General features: G+C 40.4%; 1 protein-coding gene across 6 annotated transcripts in view; it reads right to left on the bottom strand.

Annotated features, from left to right (window-relative positions):
* Positions 1 to 26022, bottom strand: part of LYRM4 (LYR motif containing 4) — an 84485-nt gene that overhangs the window by 25104 nt on the left and 33359 nt on the right. For 2 of the 6 annotated variants that reach the window (XM_015275892.4, XM_015275894.4), the window contains exon 3: positions 24464 to 24652. The exons of 3 other annotated variants lie outside the window; for them this stretch is intronic. In XM_015275892.4, the coding sequence (XP_015131378.1) occupies positions 24575 to 24652 (78 nt within the window). In that variant the 3' untranslated portion in view covers positions 24464 to 24574. Of the gene's footprint in view, positions 1 to 16452; positions 16576 to 24463; positions 24653 to 26022 lie in introns of those variants that run through there. One more of the 6 variants, XR_005854279.2, reaches the window with a different exon arrangement.

The raw sequence follows: 26022 nt of genomic DNA, 5'->3' as shown, positions 1-26022 counted from the left end.
GGACCTTAAAGATGATCCAATTCCAACCTCTGCCAAGGACAGAGCTGTCACCCACCAGCTCAGGCTGCCCAGGGCCTCAGCCAAACTGGCCTTGAACATCTCCAGGGATGGGGCATCCACAGCCTCTCTGGGCAGCAAGCTATTTATTTCCAGGTGGGCTGCTGCATAGAACTTTCACTTGGGGATCTGGAAAAGCAGATGGTAAAGAGAGGGAGTTGAGAGGAAGGTGCTTGGCAAATCCATGAGTGAATCAATACACAAACTAGAGGTACCGTTTTAAGCTCTATGCTTACCATGTAAACCCCTTACCCAGAATGAAACAAAAAGAAAGTTGCTAGACAGTGGTGCACAGAATCTGCTAGAATTTGACACTCCCCAGGCAACAGTGTTCCAGTTACTGATTGCCAGTGCAGACCAGTACAATCTGGTGATGATGCTTTCCAAAACCCTCAAAAACATTATAAGTTTGTCACTTGATAAGATAAATGACAGTAACTGAAAGAGATGACTTCTCAGGTATCATCACTGTTAAATCTGAATGTTCTTCCCTCAATACACTGCTTATTTAAAATTTCTGAGAAAGCATCAATGGGTAAGGGGTCCAAAACATACAATGCATTCATCCAAACTGAAGGAAACCACTGCCTTTCTGTCCTTGGAGGTGCACAGAGCAGTCTTGGCTCAGTTTATTTCTAGTTGCCAAGGTCTCATCACACAGCCTCTGGTTCTGAAAGCTGCCAGATATTGTATATAAATGGAGCTGTGTGCTGCCAAGAATCCAAAGCACTGATCATGGACAAAAATAACAGCACTACAGTTTAGTAGGAAAAGCATTTAGTAGGAAAAGCAGGAGACGGCATTTTATAGGACAAACGAAAACAGAGAACAGTGGTGTTTTAGTCCTGTTAAAGCCTTAATTTATGGCTCTGTATGTTTGTAATTATAAACAATGCACTTTCCAGGAAGTGCCTTACTCTATACACTTAATGGAGGAAAAGCTAGTTAATTCCTGTTCTCTCTGAATCCATTACCAAAATTCCCATTTGCTTTAAGCAGGATCAGATTTGTTTATGCATTAGTGTTTCCCAGTTGCATGATTTTTGGATTAAATTTGAGATAGAAAAGATTTTATTAAAAATAATTCAAACTGCTTTGTCTTAGATTTTCTAGAAACACAAAGGCTGCTTCAGCTCATGACAAACTGCTTCAGCAAGCTCTGAAGTATCCACAGAGCCAGAAAATAGATTTAATTGGAGAGACTGAATTCATGTGGAAATTTCTGGATGTACAAACTCACCTATTCGTAGCTGTTTACCTCCCTGCTGTTGAAAAATGAGGAAATGCAGCTATAAAACAAACAAACAGCTAAACTGTACTAATAAAAAGGGGTTTTAAGAGCAAGATAGAGGTTTGTAAATGGAAGATGTATCAATAAGACTGCAGTGCTTCATGGAGACTAAAAATCAATAAATGACCCTGTATTATTTCAATGATGCTTGTAAAGGGTTTTGTTGGTATTCTAGAGGAGGTGTGATTACAAGGCTGATCACTGCTGTGCAACTCTGTCACGCAATGCAATAAAGGCGTGCAGCCAAAAAGCGCTGAGAGATTTGGCTTCTTGTCTCTTGCATTAATGTAAGAAGCATTCAGCATCCATAATGAGACAGCATTTAATCATGTACACTGTGCCATAAAAACAGTCCCGCTAGAAGTGTTGTAGAACACGGAGCACTCGTGAGTTTTGCAGGAACTCCTGCAGGATTACCTACTGCAAAATGCCACCCTTGGCTGGTTGTGTATAACAATGCGTTGTGGTTAATGATCTGTTTTCCTGGGTAACAATTCTCATCTCAGCTTACTGCTAGCATCAAATCAACATACTGCTTTTGTGATAATTCTCCGAGACTGGTAAGACTGAATTTTGGTGACAGCAGACAGAAAACAACAGCCATGCTACCGCTTGCTGACTGTGCAGAGTTGGCACAAGTAGAAGAGGAGGCACTGAGAGAATCTGCATCTTCGTCATTGTTGATAAATCCATTTCATGACTGCCGAGAGACACGTCTGCACTTGGCGATGGCTCCACGTAAAAACGAAAAGAGAGGAACAGAAATCCTTGTTTTAGTGCACATTACAGAAACATAACTCCCCAAGTGAGTCTGATGTATTAATGACACCTCTTTAGCCACTGGCTAATGACTTCTGCAGACATGAAATGGAATATTTTACTGCTGTTTTCAGCCACCTGTGCTGCTTTTTCTTTCGGTTCAGGTTTGCCAAAACTGTAATCAAACTCTCTGTGCTTTATACCATTACGCACTTCTTAGTGTCATACCAACACACCAATTAAACACATCACTGGTGCCACACGTACTGACTGCTGAACTCTCACATTGACAGAAGCACAATTTTGTGGCTTATATACCTAGAACTTTTTAGTTATTTAGCAATCCTCCTAATCTAGTTTAAGCTTTCTCTCTATTAAGGGAATGTGGAATGAAACTTGCCTCCAAGTTGTAACACGATGGGAGGATTCAGAAGGCCATCACTGAACTCCTTGCTCTACCACAGACTTCTAAGACTGTGGACAAATAATTCTGAGCCCATCTATGCTGACATTTCACTTTTTACCAGAAGCACACTTCTGAAGTGAATTTCCTCATCTTCCATGCTTTGCTTCCCACTGTCAACCAGTGCCTCTGAAGGCATGGACTGGATTCAGCTCAGACTGAGCCATCTGAGATATCTTCTGCAGAACCACATCAAACGTGCTCCAGCAGCAAGCGAGCATCAGGCTCTCAGGGCTAGACAGGAAATAGTCTACAGCAAAACCAGACAAATAAAACTACCCCAAAATATAAAGAAAACCTTCAAAATCAAACCCGATCAATCTCCCCCAAGGCATACATAATGCAGACACCAGATTCTGATGCAAAGTATTCTGCTTTACTAACCTGTTTCGAAAGATCTGTGCTAGGAGCTCCTTTGCACATTGTCTGAATGTGTTCGGTTCCTTGGATACAGATGTATCTTCTGCAGATGGGGATGCTTAGGATACAGAAACTGAGACCACATCTATATCTGGTGGCTACGCTGCTTGCACTAACTTCAGTGGACCCTTCCATCATCACTCTTTGTTCTTTATATATTATCATTAATATTTTCATGGCCATTAAGGAGAATAAGAAAGCCTTCTAAAAAAGACCACATCTCTCTTCCACGACAATAAAACAAGTTACTTTTCAGCTGGATCTGGCACTGTTGATCTAGGATCACTGGTTTGGCTTTACAAACTGAGACACCATCACAAAAAGCAGGAAAAGTTACTTACTTTGATACTGAAAACATGTTAACCAAACATGGTATGCTATGAAGCACGGACATAAAAAGGTCACAAACCCATCTGAGACAGGAATATGACACTGGTAATATTTACAGTACAGCACAAAGAAAAGGAATGACAGATAATCTCCAAATTCAGAGTGAAAAGTAACAGTTCAACCAGTGCTGCTTTCAGAAAGATTCATAAAACCTTGTAGACACTTCTCTTTAGAACAGATTGTGTGATTGAAAGTTATTGTTGTCTATTCATGTGTAACCTGCTGTCAACTCTTGCTCTACTTAGGGATACGCTGCAGTTCTCCCTCCCTTCCCTGCGTTCCTCAGCAGTTGAGCAAAAATGAGTAACATGTAAACCAAATAAGGGAAAAGTTAGAAAGCAGATATCTTTGTTCAGGTAATAAGTATTGGACAAGGCAATGCACTCGAATTTATTTGCATATATAACTAGAGAAAGGCTGCTGTGAACTGACAAGTCAAAAGAAGGCTAACCCGCGGGTAGCTGCAATGGGATTGTATTTACCATTTATAAAAATTTAATTGCAGTAAAATAGGATTACTTAAGATTTGAAGATACCCATAAAAAATACATACCTTTTTCATGCTATTCCTTAGAAGAATGGCTAACTTGAAGCCAGATCTTTAATACTCACTGCAGACTAGGTTCCTTGTTAACTCTTGTTAACCAAACTCTTGTTATTTCAAAAGCCAACTAACTTTTCAAAATCTTCTAGTTTTGACAACTAAGAAGTATTTTCTTGACACCCATACAGTAAGATTTTTCATGTATTATCCAGAAAAAATGCAGTGTTTATGTGATCTAAATGAAAATTACCAAGAAAGAAGAAAGGAACAACTTGCAAGGAGTAAAATGAGGATGCTAGGGGCTCAAGACTAGAGAGAAAGCAAGTATAAGAAAGGTGGAAGAAAACTGGGATCAAAAATCAGTCATTATAGCAGGAAACTATAATCTCTATTAAGTGACATGAGCAAAAATTGCAATTTCATCTAAAATTACTCAATTAAGGCAAAAATCTTTGCCCTCTGGAAGTTCTTACTCAACACAAAGAAGTTAGACAAAAGCAATAATCTTCAGTTCAGACTACAATCAATGGTAACATCCAGCTATCAGCTTCACAAAGTATTCCTATACCTACGCTAATGTCATTGACAAAAAAAAGGATGTTTTGTCAGCACCTACCAATAAATAAACTGAAGCTGCTGATACGTATCTAACACACAATGATATCTTTTCCTGTGATGTGGCCTAGCTGAGAGTGGTCAGCATGAGAGGAAAGTCTGAGTGCAGCAAGAAAGGTTTCCAAAGATTTAATACATGGCATCACTTAGTTCAAGTTCATCCTAGCAAAATGATTTCTCCCAAAAACTGAGGACCAGTCACTTACTGTGTCTCTGAACTCTCAGTAGTGAAGGCCCAGAAGCTGTCTCCACTTGTTTAGTTTGGTTCGCATTCCTGTAGATGAGCAGTCTAAATATGGGCTCCCCCCTCTTGCGTGTCTCTCTGCCATGCCCTGCTTACACCTGATTGATATGTGGCTCTCAAGGCTGCTCAGAAACCTGCACTGGAAAACCAGCTTCCTGATTTTTGGAGGTGGAACTGCTTGTACCAGCACTGCTAGGTTCCAGCTGCGTTTTACAGAAGATAAGGAATGCTATTCTCAATTGTTAAAAATCGGTGGCTGTCATTTGATACACATTTTATCCCATGCCAGGCTATCACTGTCAATCAAAAGCAGCACTTGTGCCCCTTCCTGCATTTCCTCCTCCCTACCCTGCTGCTGCTGACACCAAAATCTGTACACGAGAGCAGGCATCCAAAAACTCCAACACCACTTTGACTCCTGACTGCAAAGAATGTTTTCCTAGCTGGCCTGATCCTGCTTCCTGTGTACTACACAAACTGCTTCTATCTGTACAAGTGGCCAGGCAGCAGTGATGTTTTCAGAGGCTGCACTGACTTAAAAGCTTTTCTTGAACTACAGACTGACAGCTGCAGTCTGTCTCCCAATACATTCTTCTTTGGCTTAAAATACATATCCTGCATTTTCTTCCCTGAGTGACTTGGCTTAATCCTCCACCACAGGCACATCTCAGCAAGGTGTCTAATTGATGTCTTCGAAACATTCAAGTTTCCATTTGAGTGCCAACAATTTTTTATTCAATGCCTCAGTATCAAAGGTGCTGCACAAGATCTCATTTTTAATTGGGTACAAACTGCAAGAAGAAAAATACAAATCATAAGTAACGGTTTTAAGCTATTGAAAAGCAATTAGAGCAACAGCTATGCTACAGAGTAAGTTATTGCTAATAGAGAAAGGTGTTTTTTAAGGAGACAAGAAATGCAGCAGTTCCATACAAAGCCCAGCCAGCACGTTTTGCAAATACTGATAAAGAAAACAAAATTTGTGCTCTTGGTGACAGCTGTTCACGTGACAGTTGCTGGAGTCTTTATTTTCCAATATAATGAGTATTAGTTTCAATCAGATACAGTTACTGGAACAGCAGCAGCTATATTCTATGTCTAACTCAACTAAGGAAAATATGCAGAAAGCCCTATTGTATAACAGCATTAGAACCTTGCTGTGCATTTTGTAGGGGTTTCCTCAGATCGCTACAGGCCATTAACCTTTCACTTCAGGTAAGTAAAGAACAACAACTTCTCCAACAAAGGAAATCAGCTGTTACCAGTGGCAAGTCCACTTTTAAATACGTGCACCAACCCCCTGTGCATGCACTTATTATTATTTTTTTAAAATCAATTCTGGTCTGAAATGAGAAAGGTTCCCTTTGGCTTCACCTTGAGTTGATAATGAACAAACCCTCCGTGAAGTCTGCTCCCATGGAAGTCTTCCTTAATAGCACTGATTAAAAATAAAATGAAGTTTGTACTTCGGAAGCAAGATGAATTGCTTCCTGCTCTCCTTCACCGGGATATCTTGTAATTGGACCAGTGCTAATTGGACACTTTGGCCAAACAATTTAATTTAAAAGTGGAAAAAAAAACCCCACTCTAATTTCCCTTGGTTCCGCCAGAGTCAGTGTCACTGGTCAGCACCAAAACACTAAACTATGAAATCAACATAAGACCTCAATAAAAAGAAGGGGAAAGCACATGAAAACCCTGGCGATGTCTTCATCATCTCACTTCTGTACTACATCAACGCATATCCTCAAGCAGAACCACAGAAGCGTTTCTTATAGTATCTATTTAATGGGATTTAATGGGTCTTGCGTAAGTTGGGCAGAATAGGTGCATAGCTGACTTCTGCAGGTTGACGCACGGGGATAATCTGTCAGGGTAAAAGGTGACAGATTCGGGACAAAGACAGAAGAAAGAGACTCATGCAATTAAGGAGATCATTTCTTAGACAGACGCTAACTGGGAAAGACTTGCATCTCTCTGTTTTTTGCTTAAATATAATGGTGATCAAAACCACATAAAAACGCCACGAGCTGAAATTCTTAAGCGGTAACAAGAAAAGTTGTAGTATTTTCCCTTTTCCACTCTGCTTCATTCTGCCTGTTAATTCATTCTTAACCTCTGTGCCCTCAAGTCTTCTCTTTCCTTCATCATTTCTCCTATTAGCAGGGCTTCCTCCTCTCCAAAAGCAGCAGATGTGAACTACTTCCTTTCAACATCTCTTTCCAAAAACAACTTCCTCCATGAAGCAGCCATACCACAGGCTGCCTGAGCAGAACACAAGAGCCTGAGAAATCTTGGAGAACAAAGGAGAGCCAAGGAAGAATCTGCCTTACATCTCCTAATGCCGTCTCTGTGTTTTCTCTATGGCAAACCCACTAAAAAGGACACACTAGAAGAACTACTTCTCCCTTCTTTTAATTCCATACATTGGCGTCTATAATTAGATTTTATTTATGAATACTAACATAGGTTTTACTCCACTGTTTAATGGGATGATATAGTTCAGTTTTCTACAAAATACATGTAATATTATTGAGGCAACGGTGTACTGTTGCATAATGCTTTAATGTATTTGATTAAACTTTACTTGTGCTTCCTTAATATTCTGCATACAGAAACTAGAGCTGCAAAGAACTGCTGATGGGCTGCATTTCTGAATTCTGCACTGCCTCAAATACCACCTCAGTCGTGGCTTTAAAAAACAAAAAACAATAATTAAAAGCCTCCAGAGATCAGCCTGACTGCTATTCTAACCTGTTATGGAAAAACAGATGCAGGAGAGATTTCTGATTCTTGTGAAAAAAATTCACAAGTCCAGAACACCACTTTTTCTTATTGTTTTTCGTTTTATAGAATAAAATACATAATACCAACATGGACAGGGCTTGGCTCGTAACACGCTTTCTATGTTTAGACCTCATGTCATATGAATATAATTAATTTACCTTCAATCAATCACTTCTTTATAAACATAAACAGTTCCACACTGCACCTTTGGATTCCACATTAATCATTGCTCTGAAAGATCATTTAATTGCAGCAAGAATTAAATGCATCAAAGCATTTCCCCCAAATCGTTGTGCATCCTCCCCAGAATTTCCTGCCTTGCTCTGTGTTTGCGTGAACACTCTTTCACTCCTAATATTTAGAGATGCTCTGCTTGCAAAATAAGATAGGAGTGCAGATTTCTGCAGTTCAGACTGCCTGGTAGCCACGTGCACTTAGCTGCATCCACTCCCTAACTTCTCCAGTGTATATGCAGGAGGAGTTTAAAAAAACACGATAACATCCAAACATTTGCACAAGCAAGATTTTGAAGATTCTTCCCATTTTCTTCTGAACATCCAATTCATCGTCTTCCAATTCAGATAACGCTGGGCTGACTGGGCTGCCCTCAACAGCAGCTGTAGCTTTCAAATGACGCCATTTAGCCCCAAAGATTTGAACACTGAGATGCCATGGAACTGAGCGTAAATTTTTAACAACAAAGGTCTCCAATGAGACCCAGCCACGAATGGTGGGCTTCAGTTACACCTTTCCAGAAAAACAAATCCAGTGCAACAGGTATATTGGTTAATCCTGCTATTTAGCTATGTATAAAAAAAAATAAAGCAACCTGCCAAGTTTAAAAAACAGAAGTCACCTACAAAAATATCTGCATCCATAGTAGGGTTTCACATCACACAGCATCTAGTAACTATAAGACTAAATCTTTTCCTTAGGCTGCCTCACCGCCTACCAACTTGGCTCTCCTTTGCAAAACCACAAAGTAGTCACGCAGCAGTGACAGAGTGCTGTTAGACAAGCAGTTTCATTTGCTCAGGGCGTTTTGGTTGGTTTGTACAGCTGTAATCACCCCCCTGATGTAATGCTGTTGTTCTTAAAAGCTACAACTCCCTGCCAGAACAGCTGCTATGCCAACATGATGACCATTCGTCACGATGTTTAGTGTCCAGTGCCAAGGCAAAAGGCCACGAGCACAAACTGGAATACAAGAGGTTCTGTCTGAACACCAGGCAGCACTTCTGTGCTGTGTGGTGATGAAGCACTGGCACAGGTTGCCCAAAGGTTGTGGTCTCCTCCTTGGAGATCTCCAGCAGCCGCCTGGAAAGGGGCCTGGGCACCCTGCTCTGGGTGCCACCGCTGGAGCTGGGGTTGGGTCAGATGGACCCACAGGACCCTGCCAGCCTCAGTCCTTCTAGGATTCCATAATTTTTGTGAAGAAATCTTTATTAATTTACGTTCAGAAACAACCACAGGCTTCACTGTGGAGCTTCTAACCACTGCACATCAGATCTCCAAACCTGTTCCCCTTCCAGTTGGGAGCATATTTTCATTTCAGCCTGGAGAAAAATTTCAGCATTTGCTGCTAAGAGCCTCACTGTGGCTCTCTCTCCCTTTTGCCTCATCCATTAACAGACATTTTCTCAGCTATTACTAAGTGCTAATACAACCATGCTACATTAGGTAAAACTGACTTCATATCAGCACGTATGGACTCATTGGCCTATGGTGCATTCAGATTTTGTTTGCAATAGCGAAGAGAATGGAGCAGGCCAGAAGGTTTTATTGAAAACTGCTGCTTATTTCCAAGCATATCGCCTAAAGAAAAAGCAATTTACTATAGAATGCAGGAGGTTCTCTAAGCAAAATGGAGACCTAAAAGCAATAGATGCAGGCCTAGTAATCTGTGAAGGGAAACTCAAACGTTCTTTCAGTACCACAAAAAAAAAAACCAAACCCAAAAGTGCACAGACACAACAGCCAACTGCAAAAGATACAAACATTTGTGTGGAGCGAGCAACTCTACTTGTATCAGTGTGCCTGGGGATACAGGTGGTGCGGACAGATACTGCAGCATCAGTAGCTGTGGTTTAATAATAGCAGATGGTTGACACATCTATGAGCAGCGTCAGTGATCAATGGCCAACAGTTCAATGTTACCAGTGGTTTTCTTGGATGCCAGCTGACAGCAGTGAGTGATCAAGAGGCTAGTAAAGGAAGATTTGGCTGTCTCTGCTTTTTAAAGCATCTTCCACTCAAAAGGTGATGCCTGGGCTTCATTAAGGACACTGCCATACGCAGACATGGCCTATGCAATAGTTAATTCTACAGGTAATAGAATGCAACAAATCTCTTATACAAGAACCATCACAAGATCGGCAAGTATGTGTCAGGAATCACTGGAAGAACTATAACTTATGCCATTTTCTGACTTTCTTATTCCACATCACACAGCTGTCTGAAGAGGTGTGCTGAAGTAGCTCACTTTGTGTTCTGGAACTAACTGTTAGGCTTTTTGTACTTACAAGGAACACTATTGTGCTTCCTTGCAGAAGTGCAAAAATAGACTCAGACATCTTCCAGGGAATTGCCTAATGCAAAGAGGCACACTTCGAACACAGTTTTTAGGAAACAAAGGCATGGCTGTTATTATTTTCCTTGTGTAGTAAGAGTTACGTACACTTTCCTTCACATTCTCCTCTATGTATTTATTTTTCAATCTAACTTCTTTTTCCTGTAATGGCTTTCTGCATGACAAATGGTGAGCTGCAGGGAAAGGTACTTTGACAAAGTACCTCAGCCAGGCTCCCTCTGCCCTGCCTTACTGACAGCCACACGTGACGTTACTGAGTCCTGAGCAGGCGCAGCCTGCCTCTAGAAACGTTGCTGGTCCAGAATTCCTTGCCCGCTACAGCCTCTTACACCCACCTCAGGCAGCGTCCAGTGACCATGCAAGACACACAGCAGGGCAGTGACAAACTCCTGTTAGAATTTTTGTTCTGGGTTTGGGAACTGCTTTCAAAAACCCCAAGGTATCAATAAAACAAAGGGTATTCCCCCATCCCTGAGAAAAGGCATGCAGCGTGATTACAGAGTGTAATGCTCCAGCACGTCCTTCCCCTATTGAAATGCCACCTATATCACACACTTTATGACTGAGCGTAATGATAGAGAGGAATTTTTATGCAGCATTAAGGAAAGTGTGACCAAGATAAAAAAGCAAAGCAAGAAAATTCCCCCTCCGTGCTGAGCACCGGCAAAATGCTGACACTTCAAGGGACATCACTCTTACACCTAAATACCAGACTGTAATGTTATGAATGATGATTGATCTTCCTCACTAGGGGATCAGCTTAAAAGATTGTAAAGTGAGGACTCAATCACAGCTTTATGTGACTGAGCAACATAGGTGACATAAAATGCTTGAAATCCCCTTAGCAAGCACTGCCTGCAGGCAGGCATGGGAGTGTAACTGGCATCAAATGTACAGGAAGTTATAGGGTCTGCTCTTCCTTCCCATCAAAAGCGTCTCATGTTCTGTTTCACTGCAGGTACCTACACCTAGAGAGGATTCAGGAAATTAAACGTAATAGTAGAAATGAAGCACTGACAGTTATTTCCACTAAACACGTCACTCCCCTACAGAACATAAGGCAGCACAGATTCTGAGTGTTTGCTGAAAACTTGGGGCAGATCATCGCTGAAGGACAGAGGGTTACCTTAACAGTTCTTTTACCTGTTACCATTAGAATAATCAGTGTGGTATTTTACGTTCAGCTCTTAAGAGATTAAAAGTCACAGAATATTTGACTGAAAAACTGAAGATAGAAACTTGTAGAAAAGAAAGCAAAACAAAGCAAGGAATTGGAAGTCAAAACATGGTTGAGGATGTTAAGTTAGTACTGAGCATGCAAAGCCTTTAGTCTTTTACTTCTGAGGTTGAAAGTAAAGGAGTATGGTGGTTTTTTCTTCCCCTTAAACAGAACTACCTGTGAAGTTTATTTTATGGCTTTAAAAAAAAAAGTTTAAAACCAATCCAAACGCCATTCTCACAATGAATCATACATGCACAGTTATTAATTCCTCTTCAGTCACACAGTGAGACGTTACCTCTCTTAATTACCTACATATATGAAATGTGTGATATGTGGGTTTTTTTTTTGGATTAACTTTAAGCGATGCAAAATGATTTCAGTAGCAACTAGTCATAAATAATTTGTTTTTAAAAACATGCATAAGTAACAGTACTTCATGGAGCTAACATTATCTTGGTTGACATAACTACTGAAATAACAGCGTCGTGGAAATGCTAAGTCATGGCTTGAACCAGTGATTGAGTACCTGGTGGGAAGGGAGGGCCAGCCCAGGGGAGCTCAGGTACATGCAATGCACCTGAGTGGCCGGAATGGGTGGATCCAGGACCCACTCCTTCCCAGACCTCACTGAAGGGCTGGCAGTGGAGGTGAGGTTATCTCATCAGGAGATCCCTGCCTACCTGTGGACCTTACAGGCCTTCTGAAGGTAAGCAGCTTCTTTCCGTTATTTCTCTGTGCCCACTGCTGTTGCATCACTGCTGAGCGGATCTTCACTTGCTGCACTGTGGGATCTAGCTGCTCTGCTGTCTTGCTGCGCTTTCCATCGTGTTACAAACAGGAAATATTTTGTTTGTTGAAGAGCAGTTTCATGATATGACTGAAATGCTTGCTATGGGCTCTCTGAGGAACAGCAGAAAGAGATGGGCCATGAATTCATTTATGAACTCTACATCTCTACAGACACCAAGCACTGATAAAAGTGTTTTTTTCTCTTCAAGAACTTGTCCTACATGCGTTTGCATAGAGACCTATGGAAGTAGCTTACAAAGAGGAGGGATCTTGGAGTCTTTAACATCTACAGGACAAGTCTGCAAACAGCAGCATCACCTATAGGTAGCTCTACAATGCAGCAGAGGTTTCATTCCTGGGGTATCTGGACAGGGAGCCAAGAAGTTCTGTGGACACTCTGGCTGTTCCCAGCAAGCAACCAGGTGATCTTGCTTGTGACAAGATGCAGAAGAAAGATTCATGCTGGTGCCCCAGGAAGGAGGGGAAGAAGTCATTACAGGGCACAAGTTTCAACAGCAGGGAGGGACTTCTGGAAAAAGACTGTGTTTGGAGCACTGATAGATCTGTTAAATGAAAAACTGGAGCAAACAGCTGCACCTATAATAGGGTTGATCAACATTTTGTGTGCTGATGGCACAACGGGTTGGCACTAATGTAAGTACAGCAGGAATAGCTGACAAAAATGTTAGTGTCCCATCTCCTCTAGAGATGACAGTTATCCATCACCAGCTAGAAAGAACAAAGGGGGAGAACTGTGCTGACAAATGAGAGAAAGCAACCAGATCCAGCAGTGTTTGTGGTTCTGTCCATAAAAGCAAGCAGAAGCAAGCTGGAAGGCTGCTCAGCACTCTGGGTCCTTGAGTTTCCTCATTAGAACTGACTCAACTAGGGGAAGATCTCAATTTGCCTCAAGGTTTATGAGCCTCAAACACAACTTGCAGGGCCATAAGGTCTCAAAGCAAAGTCCAGAAGGGGAAACACATTCAGACCAAGACTCATTCCTACAAGCACAAGAGGATACAAGGTCACTTAAGAAACACCAACACCATCATCATATTAACCAGCAAAAACATGTTTAAGAGCAAGTCCACAGGAGTTACTTCTGCAAGGGAGTGGTACTTGCAGCAGAGACATAATGTCAAGTACACGGCAGGGTGAGGAGGACACAACCGATACCTGACTTCAAGAAATAGCTGGAAATGAATAGAAACAGAATGACTACGAGAGAAAAAAAAAATCCAAGCAGAACGAAAACAAGAGCTCTCCTGTCCCCAAACTCCAGCTCAGGCAATTAGGAAGTACTGCAGAGTCATAAAAATTTTGCTTTACAGCAACTACATCTGTTTATTATTCTAGTTATCAGCAGGCCGCTGCTGGGGACTATTTCCCATGGATGACTGTGCTTTTAATAGAGCATAGAGTATCCAGAATGCCAAGTTTCATAATGACTGTAACAAATGTTTTATGTAAAAATGAAGGAGTAAAAATAGTTGTCTAAAATGCCTATAGTTCTACTAACTGTCCTGAAAATACCCACACATCACAGACAACTTGTCAGTGACAAAGCTTCAAACTTGGAATGATAGAATACTGACAGGGGAAAATAAATGGAAAAAAAAATGTCTTCTGGCTCTTCTGCTTTAGATGTACACAGTATTAGACCTCCAATGCTTTGTTTAGTTACTTTGTACGAGGGATTGGAATTCTCTGTGTGCATGTAAGAGTATAAACACATGGCAAAATCCAGTAGCTACACAAAAAGGACTTTTAAACTATTGAACCATTCCTCAGCTTCAATTGTTTCCACTCCTTGTCCTTAAAATTCAATATCAAAGCATTAAGCAATTCTTTATTTGCTTCAAAGAAAATCTGACTGATGAGAAGAATGACACGACGGCACACTCAAGAAGCCACTTGCAGGGCAACATGCTTCATCCTTCCTGCAGGGCAACAGTAGTGCTGAAATGACAACAGCACTGTCTAGCAATAACAGACCCTCAGAGTAGAAATTCTAGGATGCCACTCCTGTATTAGCGACCTGTTTGAGGGCTGCATAAATCTGCTGTTTTTTATCTCCCCCAAGTGGTCAAGAGAGTTTTAAGTCTGCCTTAGAGAAGCAGCTTCTCTAGGACAACTTCTCCAGAATCAGATGTAAAGGCTAGTGGTGGAATTGAAAAACTGCTCAGCTAAACCAAATAAAAAGGTTATTAAGAAGGCAGAAAGCTCAGGAAACATTCAGTCTCAGAAGTAACACAGTTAATCCACATATCCCCATCTAACACCTAAACTTAATTCCTGACTCCCTCTCCAATATACAACAGTCTAAAGCACAACCTGAGATAGTACCCGTGTTTGACAGTTTACAAGTAGGTTTAATCACCTTAGTACAGATTTGCTAATAATTTATAATCCAATTCATCTTTGAAATAACTAATATTTCAAGTGCCTGACACCAGAGGTATCCAAACTAGTATAATCTCATCGCAATTAATAGCTTCAAACCATTCAATTGCAATCTATCACTACTTCTCAAACAGCACTGATTGCAATTACATTCCACTTTTCCTTAATGTCTCCTGTAAATTTTAGTAAGTAAGCAACTGTGCTTCATCCTTTCAGTTACACATATTTGTTTTCAAAGGGTTTGGAAGAGTATGGAAAAAGAAGAGGAAATTTTTACTGTTATTTTAACTATACTCTAAATCTTTTACAAATGTTAATGTGGCCGTAGGCCAGTTTAGACAGGATATAAACAACTGTCCTCCAGTTTGCTCCTTCCTTCAGTCATTAGCGTTCATATTCATGAAAAATATCCTGGAAGCTAAAAGCCTCTCTTTATTCAAAGAACAATTGCACCTCTGGCTGCATCATAAATTACCTGCATTCTCAGGACAACATACTTATTATAAACTTCATCTAGAGTAACAATCCTGGATATGAGAGAAGAAGTTTGTTTTCGTGCCTGATAATTACTAAAAATGCCTGGCTGTTTATTTAAGCTATAAAGAGTGCTATTTGTAAATGGTTGTCAAAGTGACAAGGATCACTAAGAAATCTTCCAGTCAGTGAAAAATTTGAAATAGTAAATTTCCACTGGTGTTTGTACTTACTACTCACACACGTTGAATTCCCCAAGAGAGATAAATGCAATTCTGTGATTGATCTTCCCAAAGAAAGGTCTACCTGGAGGCAGCTGGCTTGGGCTGGGAAAAAGCAGTAACCAAAAAGGCATCATTCTCATTATGACAGGCAAGGGTGGCATTGAAAATGATAACGAAGCACTTTGCCTTGTCAAAGCTGTCCCTGCAACTAGGATGAAACACGCACAGCTTTCCACAAACTCAAGTTCAAAACTACATCTCACCTTCTACTTCCACTGGAAAACAAAACAAAACAAAACAACCCAAAAATTCAATGAGCACAATTTTATAGAAACAAGTTAGGAATCACAACTTTGGCTTTAGGTATAGGCTGATGGATCCATTACTGTTTTATGTCCACTTTACTTTTGACTTTCTATGATAAGCGTTGGATTCTACTATAGCTAAGACTGAGGAGTTCTTTTAGTCATTCTCATCCTGCAGAACTTTCCAGAAGTAAGTCACCATTCCCATTTGCTAGCTGACTGAAATTTTCTAGCATTTGATTCTATGATTCCATAAAACACCTATGCTTAAAATCTGAACGTTCTCTGTAACTACTTTCTGTGTAAGAGAGCAGATCCCATACATGAAAGAACAAAACAAAACATCAAGTACTAGCACTACTGTTAGGAGTAGATTGTAGTTCTATGAACTAAATGAATGAGTTCCTGCTGATGCTTGTTAATACAGTAGCAGAAATAGTATTGGCAATAGCAATTCAGGATAGAATTGAAGAGGTTTCAAAAACCTATGTGATCTGTCCCTCTGGCCTTCAGCCTTAAGAAAAATCATCAATGCTCAAATACAACTGAAGAGAACCATCAGTGAATCTCCCTTTGTTCATACTGTGATTCATAGCTGCCAACTGTGCTTGCCGTTTTCTGTATAAGACACTTTATGCACAAAAGACCAAATTCTTAGCCAGCTACATGCCCCAGTACATGTTACACAGGGGGTCCTCGTGCCCACCATACAGCAAATACTGGACCACGGAATTGGCTGTGCTAACAGTAAGCTGAGTAAGTGGCTTTTCAGTGTTATTATATTGCACATTTTTATCACAAAGTTTAAAATGTGTCTGTATACTGGCTGTGCAACTGAAAATCTGGGCAATACAATAAAGAAAAATGCCTCTTACCTGACTTTTCGATAATTTGGTCTACAAGAATTCAGAGGACTGAGTCTCACTAGTATGCTAAACATTGGCATGTCACAGTACAGCAAAGAGTCAGTCGTTTGACAACGAAGAATGTCATGTAGCCTAAGAAAAAAAAATTACAAGGATTTTTGCCTCTCTAAAGGAAAAAGAAACCTAAACTGACAAGTCTGTGGAACATGCATTACATACGATGAACTGAGACAGAATTTCTGTTAAATTGTTCAGTTTTACCTATGTTATTTTTCTTCTGTTAAACCACTCTTCTCTAGTTTTCCTTTCAAAGAATCAGAAAAAGGAGTGTTTCTGTCTCTCCACATACCACTTCCATGAATTCCTTCAAAAAAGAACCACAATTTTTTCCTAAATGTGATTTTTCTGTTCCTAAAGATACTTCTTATATCTACACCACTTTCTCAATCTTAGTACCACATTTGGGGGACAGAATAAGAGTAAAAAAAAAAGTGAGGAATTCATAGCCAGACACAGAAAAATATCTGTCAAATACCAAAATAACTATTTCTGAAGCTGTAATTTACTGTACTTTCACAGCTCTGTTTAGTTTACAAGCAGGTTCATATAGTAAGAATAAAGCCAATAACAAGCCAAAGCCCCCTAAAATGTGTCCAAAATGCACTAGGTCTTAGGGTGTTTTGATAGATCATGTTGAACAAAATTAATGAAAACATAACTTACAAAGGGCAGGACAGAATGCAAACAAATAAACAAAACTGTGAAGCCCTACCCAATTCCACAAAATTGAATTGAAGTGCGCTATAAATAAAGTTTATGCATCAAATTTAAGGAAAAAAAAATAAAAAAAATCAGTCTCCCTTTACACGCAATCATAATACAAATCAGTTTCCTGAAATACCGATATATAAAATAACATTAAGCACTCTGGGATCCAATCAGTGCAATGAAAGTGGAACTGCAGGGAAAAAGCAGGCTCAATTTTCTGCAGAGGTATAACACAGTTTACTCTGTATCCACTAATCATGCTAGATGCCTAATGCTTGAGTCTATGGCATCATTTGACAAGGTGTAAAGAAACCTCTGTTATAGAACATTTTATGGATGTAAAGTCCAGCCACCTTCTGACTGAGGTCAACTGCAAGCTAGCTTTGCAAGTGAAAGCACTAAGAAAATGATTAAAATGTCTAGCCTGATGTTATCTGTGTACTGGTGATTGTAAGGTATTGTGGATTCTTCCAAAATAACAGTATGGCTAACAGTGCTCTATTTTTCCTCTTCCCAATACCTCCACATTCAAATAAACACACCTTATGATTCTATATGGGGAAATGGTTTTAAACTGAGACAGGAGAGATTTAGGTTAGATATTAGGAGGATGTTTTCACACGGAGAGTGGTGAAGCACTGGAACAGGTTGTCCAGGGAGGTAGTGGATGCCCCATCCCTGGAGGCATTCAAAGCCAGGCTGGATGTGGCTCTGGGCAGCCTCGTCTGGTGGTTGGTGACCCTACGCATAGCAGGGGGGTTGAAACTAGATGACCTTTGAGGTCCTTTTCAACCCAGGCCATTCTATGATTCTAAAATATAAAAGCTGGATTAGTTGTTTTCTCAAGGCAGCCTATAGCAGTACATTTCTCCTGTGACATGACGTATCATAACAGCCAAAATCTTTCTACAATAACCAGGAAATTCATCACCTGTACTCAGAAGTCTTGCAGAACAATTTGCTAGGTATCCATAGCTTCATATGGATAGACACAGAAGCTAACTTGGAGCAGAGAAAGGGTAAAGTAAACTTGACTTTCTTCACAAATTACACAAGGAACTAAAGTAACCTCTTCAGGACCCTTGGGAACAAACTCAAAACTCATACAGAGTTATAAACCAACCACTGCAAGCTCTCTAATGCAAAATTGAAAAATCTGAAGAATGTTTCCTGAAAGAAAAACATACAGCAGCCAACACCAAAAAGTGTCTTCATATTATGCAAGCCTTAAAACACCTTTGTCATATATGCAACGAGAGATGTATCTCTGTTTTAAAAACGGAGAATCCAAGAGAGCAGGTAAAGAGAAGAAGGGTAAACAACGTTCTGAATCATTGGAGTTTCTGCCAAAACCACAAGCATTGGTAATATTCTAAATCTCTGTTTCTCAAAGCTACATACTCGGTTATCTCATCCTTTTCAAGTATCTCATGGAGCATACTTGTGGTTCTTTTCTGAACACCTAAGTATGCACCTCACTCCCACTCAGCTATAGAGCAAAGGGCTGATATTCACCCTTGCAAAATTTCATTAATACCATTGAAATGTCTTCTTTCTTCTCAGGAGAGTCCTTCTTCCTGGCATTGCATTTTTCACATTCATTCTTTAGCCATGGAATTGGTCTCCTGTTTTTGGCGAGTACCATTTAGTATCCGTTACTGCAGAAAGATTCTACAGATCACTAGAATTTTCTGTCACAAGAACATGGCTCTTATGTGAGGGTTTCAATCTTTCGAACAAAAAGACTATGGTCAGCAACTATTTTCCCACAGGAGAAAAATCTTACACTGTTTATTAAAAGGCAAGTTACAACAGCATGTTTTCATTGCCTTACTGTAAGTGCTCAAAGACAGCTCTGAAAAAAATAGGTTCCCATCAGAAAGGACAACACAGCAAACACATAACTGTCTCTCACAGCACCTTTGCTCACTGTAGGAACCAGAAGTTCACCTCACTCTGAGTCAAGGAAGAGCTGTCAATCTGCAAGATGCATGGTGGTACAAGCATCCTTCCCCCTGTGGGTGATACAGGATTTCTGTACCCCACACTCAAGCCATGAGACAGAGACACCTACTCCAAGCCCAGAGTAGCTGTGTTCCTCTTTTACCTCCTGCTACAGATGGTGGAGGTGTGGAACAATGTCCTCCCATGGGGCAGGGAAGCAGAGAGACAGAGGTAGGCTGAGCAGCACCAGGAACTGCGCAGAGCCACTGCCCAGATGCTGCTCCTCGGTGTCACAAACTTGGGACTGGCTGGCTGCGTGTCTGGGTAGTATTACTGTCTGCTACAGAACTTTAAATCCCTTGGTCCTTTACTTCAGCCAGTAACACAGCAGAAACAGGCCAAAGTAACTGTGTTGTTACCTACAACACAAAAATTTAGTATGCTTAGAAACTAAGTGTTCCTAGAAACAAAAGGTTTGGTGTATTTTTGCAATTACTACATTAGGCTCAAACATTTCATTACTAAATATACGTTGTCACAATACAGACAAGCTTTTTTTAAAAGGAATTTTTCCATCCCCGCTATCCCTAAATTTCTCTATGCTTTCACAATCACAGATAAACAATGAAGGTGAATTTTCAAACAGACCATTACTCCCAAACCTGAATCTCTGCTCAAAACCCAGCAGAAATGTTTTCCAATAAACACGTTTCTAAGAATGGCCCAATATATTAGCATAGCACAGCACAGATTTTAACAAAGAATGTGAGCTTTTCCTCAGTGGGGTACTGAAAACAGCATCTCAGCATAATTTTAAACACAGCCTCCTAAATGTGATAATAGGGCACGGGTATATTAATGCAAGGAACATCATCAACTCATTCTTCTCTTTGCAAGTTTGCAGGCTCTTGAAGTGTCTCGTTGCCTTACTTGATGCACAAGCAATACAAATGAGACCCAGAGATACAGACTGGCAAAGGAGACAGCTGGATCAAGGCAGACAGACGTGGCTTGGTATTTCAGGACCTGCAGCCCTCCACTTCTTATAGTAGCCTTCTTTCGCTCACAAGCTCTTCTACTGTTTTTTCTCCTTTGGAGATCTGACTTGAAGGACAATAAGACTTAAATTAAGGTTTAAAATCATTTGGTGGTGGATGAGCATATAGAACGCAAAGAGAAGAGAACATAGCACCGTGCGGAATAAGGACAGACCGACTACACGGACAGGAACAGAACTGCAAGAGCAGCTCCAGTGAAAGCAAAACTCCTGTATCCATAATCATCTTAACAATGAGTACCAAGCACAGAAACAGTACAGGAAATGTTTACTGCTTTGTTTCCATGTTACCTTCTGATGAATCCTAGGATGAAGAATTATGCCAGGAAACCACAGGTAAAAGTCCAGTTGATCACATGACAGATATCAGGTCTTGATAGTCTTCTCACATCTGTCCCAAGCCCCAGCATTTCCAAAAACGTCTGCACTTGATTATTTTAATTACAGGATTACCTCCAGCATGGATATTGCTTAAATGGATCCCAGTGACACAGAATTGACAATGCGATTTCTACCAACTGCTCTGCTTGTCCGATGCTATTAATAAAAGCAGCAAACAAACAAACCACAAAAATAAAACAAAACAAATCAAAGAGAAACCTGAAATGCCCCCATTATTACTAAGAAGACATGGCACTTGAAGATAAATCGTATGTTAAATTAGGAAATCAAGCTCTCAGTTCTTCCAAAAATAATAGATGGTATGGAAAGTATTTCATGGGCTTTACTGCAGCAAAAAGGTGTTCTGATCTCCAGGGTTCACAGTAGTAGGCCGCTCAATACTATTTTTGTGAGACAGCCAAGGTTGCAGAGAGAAAAGTTTGCAAGTATGCGTAACAATACTACAAGTTAAAATGCCAGGTAGAAACACAAAGTCTTCCCCGACCACAGAGTCAAATCTATTCAATGTTTATTGTCTGTGCAAGGAAAACAGATGAAACTTTGCAATGGCATCCTGATGAGAAATTAAAAATAAGCTGAACTTCTGTCTCTGTATTTCTAAAAAACAAACAAAAAAACACCAACAACCCCAGATGTTAAGTGTGCTTCATTACCTACTACACCCATGTCCCATGTTCCACAGTTACATGTGCGATTCTAAAATGCAAGGTAAAATTGTTATGTGAAATTGGAATTTGTTGCAAGAGAGGATGGGGTTTTAAAATGCTGTACTTAGGCTAATGAGATAAATGCTAAATATATGCTATTTGACAGATGTGAAAACAGACTGTTTCACAAGTGCTATTACAATTCGTACAGCACCTCCGAAACTTCAGGCTAATAACAATTTATACAGGTGAACTGCCAAGAACTGGAAGGAATGCTGGTTTTATTTTTGCCTGTTTAACCAGTGCACTGCTGAGATCCAAAGGAGAACCAAGGGAAAGGTCATTCCAAACACAGAACCTTTTCTCTAAATAGCTCAAGCCAGATTATTAGCTTAGTGGAAATAAGTCATGCTAAAGGACTATTTGATTATTGATGTTTCTGCAGTTAGTATGCAGACCAAATACAATAAATTTGGATTTTGAAAGACTTCTCCTTATGACAGAACATCAAGCTTGGAAAACAAGTTCAGATCTATCACGTAATATTGATTCTGATTTCTTTAAAGCACAGCCTACTATTTATAGCAGGAACTTTCACACACAGATGTTTCATTATTTAATTCATAAAGCAACAACGTGATCATGTGGCACTATGATTCAGAGCAATGTTAATCTGCCTCGGAAACCATAAGCTCAAACCACAACAGGAATCTCAATCAAGCTTCTTGAAGCGTTTCAGGCCAACACCATACTGCTGTGTTGCATCTCTGGTACCAGAAAAGAGTTCCCTCAAACAGCAGCAGGAAATAGAAATTAAAATGTGTAGGTCATAAAGGAAAAGCAATGAGCGGTTATCGATCAGGAACAACCTCCACATGCATGTACGTTCAGTAGGAATCACAGAATCACTAAAGATTGGAAAAGACCTCTAAGATCATCCAACCCAAGTCTGCCTACCACCAACACTTCCCCACTAAACCATGCCCGTCAATACAACATCTACACATTTCCTGAACACATCCAGGGACAGTGACTCCACCACCTCCCTGGGCAGCCTGTGCCACTGCCTGATCTCTTTCAGAAAAGGAATGTTTCCTAATGTCCAGTGAGAACCTCCCTGGTGCAACTTGAGGCCATTCCCCCTCATCTTATTGCTTAACGGCACACACTGCAGAAGTGACAGTTTTGAACAGTAAAGTTCATGAAGCACGCTGACACTGTGGTATACATCCTTATAGCATCATATTATCCATGACTATGAGTAGGCCAACAATAGAACTCAAGGGAACAACATGAAGTTATAACAGGGGGGGGTCAGTTTGGATATCAGGAAGACATTCTTCACCAGAGAAAGTCAGGCACTGGAACAGGCTCCGCAGGGCAGTGGTCATGGCACTGAACTTGACAGAGTTCAAGACAATGCACTTAGATGTAGGGTTTGATTTTGGGGGTCGTGTAGTGTGGAGACAGCAGTTGGACTCAATAATCCTTACGAGTCCCTTCCAACTTGGGATATTCTATGATTCTAGACATCATCAACAATTAAAAAAAAAAAAAATCTTGATCTTCAGTCATAACATTTCATCTATTTCTTTAATTGTTCATCACCCGCTTTTCAGTTACTGACACAGACATTTCAAAATTGGAGTTACTTTTCTTACATAAAACACTTCTTGTTACTTCTCATTTCCAATTAATTGTCTCTGCACAACAGGACACATCCAACTGTACATATACAGTCATTTGGCTGAATATGCAAATAAGCAGCTGAATGTTAATTTTCTTCTGTTACAGTCAGAGACTGCCTTGTTTGACAGCAAAGGATGCCGTGAGCAGTGAACTGTAAATGCCCCCATGTGATTGGAGATGCACAAAATAACTCCATGAGTGATACCTGAGGTATGAAATTCTTGGTCCTGGGGAAAGACAGGGAGCAAGGGTAAGATGATAGGCCTGGAGATGAAGATGGGCAGTTGTGAAGGGCGAGGGAAGCAAAATACGTGGTACCAGGCAGGAGCATTCAGCTATGACCAGGCTGGCTGTTTCAGACGGCAAAGCCCTGAGCTATTGGTTGTAGTGAGGGAAGAGAACGATTTAAGGGATGAAACACCTCTCCCACAAGCTGAGAGCTGGGGCTGTTCAGCCTGGAGAAGAGAAGGTACCAGGGTGACCTGATAGCAGCTTTTCAGTACCTACAGGGGGCCATAAGAAAGAAGAGGACAGAGAGAAAGTAGATATACAGGACAAGGGGAAATGGTTTCAGAGAGGTGGAGGATGCCCTGTCCCTGGAGACATTCAAGGTCAGGGTGGACTGGGTTCAGAGAAACCTCATCTAGCTATAGGTGTTCCTGTTCATTGCAGGGGAGTTGGACTAGATGGCCTTTAACGGTCCCTTCCAACACAAATGATTCTATGATGATTACATCTACTTTCTCTCAGAGCTGCACAGAATTATACAGAGAACCATGATCACAGCACTATTTGCATTTGTTTATTGAGCTGATCTACTCACAATGCAGACAATAGTTTCAGATCTACCAGAAGCATGCTAAGCATAAATTTGCATTTGGTACAAGAAATAAGACACAAATCATGCTGTTCTGAAAGTCATGTTGCATAAGAAGATCCAGTATTAATTTACAAGGGCAGGACCTTAAGTCCACATCTTAACTGCAATCTGACAGTAATCTATGAAACATAGGGTAGTGGTTATTCAGTGTCTCTCCCCACATGCTCAAGAGAATCTATTTTAACTGTACACCTATTATTTCATAACTCCAAAAGCATCAAGCCCAAATGATTAGAGCACTGCATGCTTAGGAATACACACAGGGCAAACCTAATCACAAAGGTTGGATCAAAATTAAGGGAGGGATATATACAAGCCTCTAACTATTTCATGCTACAATTTTATTCCTTTTGCTGAAGAGGTTGAAGAAGGCATTACTATAAAAACATCTTAAAATGGGAAGCAAATGGCATTTAAAACAGTTTCATTTCCTACTTAGAGCAGACTTGAGAGCAAGGGGAGCAGGCATGTAGGAAGGAGAGTGCTCGAAGAAAGAAATAAAAGCACAGTAACTGGCACTTCCCTGCAATAATATCAGCCTGCTGAGAGCAATTACAATAGCACAGACAGCACTTGCTTTATTGTGACCTTATTGAATTAAATCGCAGGAAAAAAACTCTGAGATTCAGCAGGGAATTTATTAGAAAATTTTAATGCCAACTTAAATTTGATCCAAAGGCCTCAATATAAAAGGTCATATCCATTACTGTGCGGTGGGAAACCTTGGATCTCTGTTCCTATCTTCTACCCCTTCTCAGTTCTGGTTTCTTCTTTTTTGTGTGGGAGAGGGTCAGAGTCTCCTTCTCTCAGCTTCACAGCACTCTGTATCAGAGGTACAAGACTGCTATTTACATTTTAAACAGCATTAGCTAGTAAGTCAAATAAAGAACTCCAATCTTAATTTAAATGAAAAGCACAACACAAACCCCCAAATCAAACAGCAGCGATGAAACTAATGTACTATGCAATCTACTTTTGTTACCTTGCGTGGATACATAAAACGCATAACTTGACCCTCATTGAATTATCTGCCACCGTACTTCCAGATCAACTATCATCATGATGGGACTCAGGTGTAAGCTGACAACCAACTTCCACAGAACAGATTAAAATATATATATATCAAATTCTTAACTTTGGAAAACCTTTGAAATTGGCAGCACCTTCAACAGAAGCCCTATCAGCTGAGCCTCACAGGTTCCTTTGTTTGTAGCCAGCAAGCACAGTGGTAGCAATGCTTATGGGATATTTCTTCAAGCCCCATCTTTCCCTTACACACAGCTTTCAGCTTTAGAACAGGAGACACACATGCTAAGTGTCTGTGAAAGAGAAAGTACACTGTACAGCTCATGAAATTCCTTTCTGAAGGAGATACTGCTTCCAGATTTGTAGGATGTACAGAGTAACTTGAACTTACCCTGCTTGCTACCTAAAGTTAGGAAAGAACTAGACACATATATGGCTTATGCTTTATCAAAATGATGAAAAAAAACAAACAGGAATTCTACTTTTACACTACATTGTTTTCCAAATATGAACATGCATTAGAGAAACAAGTACCTATTCTTAAATACTTATATAATTTCAGAGTTTATGCTGGGAATGACTTCCAGTGCAGCCTGAGCTCCTAAGTACCTAATAGCATAAATGTGTAAAGACAAGTCCAAATCCTTGCTGTCACTCTGCTCAGGTACCCTTTGAACCAAAGAGCCATCTGTTCTTTGCAGCCTATGAATATCAATTCAGGTTCATTACAGTTCTTACTTACTGAGTAGCCTCAGGATTCACTTGATGTAGAATGTCTGAGGATAAGCAAAAAGTTAAAAGATCTTCCTCTATTGGGCTCACCCAGGCTTCAGAAAGATCCTACCTACAGACATGGATGCTCACATTAGTATGCTGACCCAAGCATACCCTTCTGCATTGGATGCAAACTATTCCTGGCCCAGAACCTGTGCAGCAGTGTTCCAGTAAACATGCCCTACAAGCCATACACCAAAATGTCTGGTTTTGAAACTAAATAGACCATAATCAAGCACTCTACCGCAAAAACCTTGATATGCAATACAATTGTACTTAATCTGCCATGCTAGAGAAAGCATCAATGGTTTTGTCTTCTGAATTGCTTTACCTTTCACAAAAAGATTGACGACACATCTTTGCTTTAATGTGATTTGACTTGGTGACCTCTG

The sequence above is a fragment of the Gallus gallus genome, chromosome 2 (genome assembly GCF_016699485.2).
Source record: "Gallus gallus isolate bGalGal1 chromosome 2, bGalGal1.mat.broiler.GRCg7b, whole genome shotgun sequence".
NCBI classification, from domain to species: Eukaryota; Metazoa; Chordata; class Aves; order Galliformes; family Phasianidae; genus Gallus; species Gallus gallus.
This window is presented reverse-complemented; position numbering and strand designations above follow the sequence as displayed.